General features: G+C 46.0%; 1 protein-coding gene across 1 annotated transcript in view; it reads left to right on the plus strand.

Moving 5' to 3' along the window:
- Positions 1–474, plus strand: part of LOC119587391 — a 3,832-nt gene that overhangs the window by 1,308 nt on the left and 2,050 nt on the right. The window contains 1 exon segment of the mRNA XM_037936133.1: positions 51–474. This exon segment is cut by the window's right edge and continues 1,438 nt beyond it. Within this exon segment, the coding sequence (XP_037792061.1) occupies positions 51–474 (424 nt within the window).

A 474-nucleotide genomic window follows, 5' to 3' on the forward strand; every position in this document is an offset into this window, starting at 1 on the left:
GGTTGATGTAAGAGACTACACTGACTAACCTTTTTTTTTTGCAATCACAGGAACTCTTTGGACTTAACTGGAATAGAATCTCAAACTTCATAGCCACCAAGACTGCAGGACAAGTGCGAAGCTTCCACAAGAAATGGGCAGAGACTATGAATGTAATTCAAGAATCAGAGAGCTTGGAGCATTCCTACGTTTTAATGCATGTTGATCCTGGTTGCATTACAACAGACCTGGAGGATCCACTGGGACTCATTGAGACGGCAACTACGACTGTTACAACCACCCCCTTGTCACCGAAGAGAAGCAGGAATGCACTCGGAGAAAGTAAGAAGACCCTTGGTATTGATGATGACGCTCAGGATTTTGATTCGTCTGTTGAGGTTTTTGTTCCTTCTGTGGGCGAGGAGTGGGTGATCGAAAGCGATGGAATGCAGAACTGCATGAAGAACGTCGCCAGTTCCCCCAAGAAGTCTCCCG

The sequence above is a fragment of the Penaeus monodon genome, chromosome 22 (genome assembly GCF_015228065.2).
Source record: "Penaeus monodon isolate SGIC_2016 chromosome 22, NSTDA_Pmon_1, whole genome shotgun sequence".
NCBI classification, from domain to species: Eukaryota; Metazoa; Arthropoda; class Malacostraca; order Decapoda; family Penaeidae; genus Penaeus; species Penaeus monodon.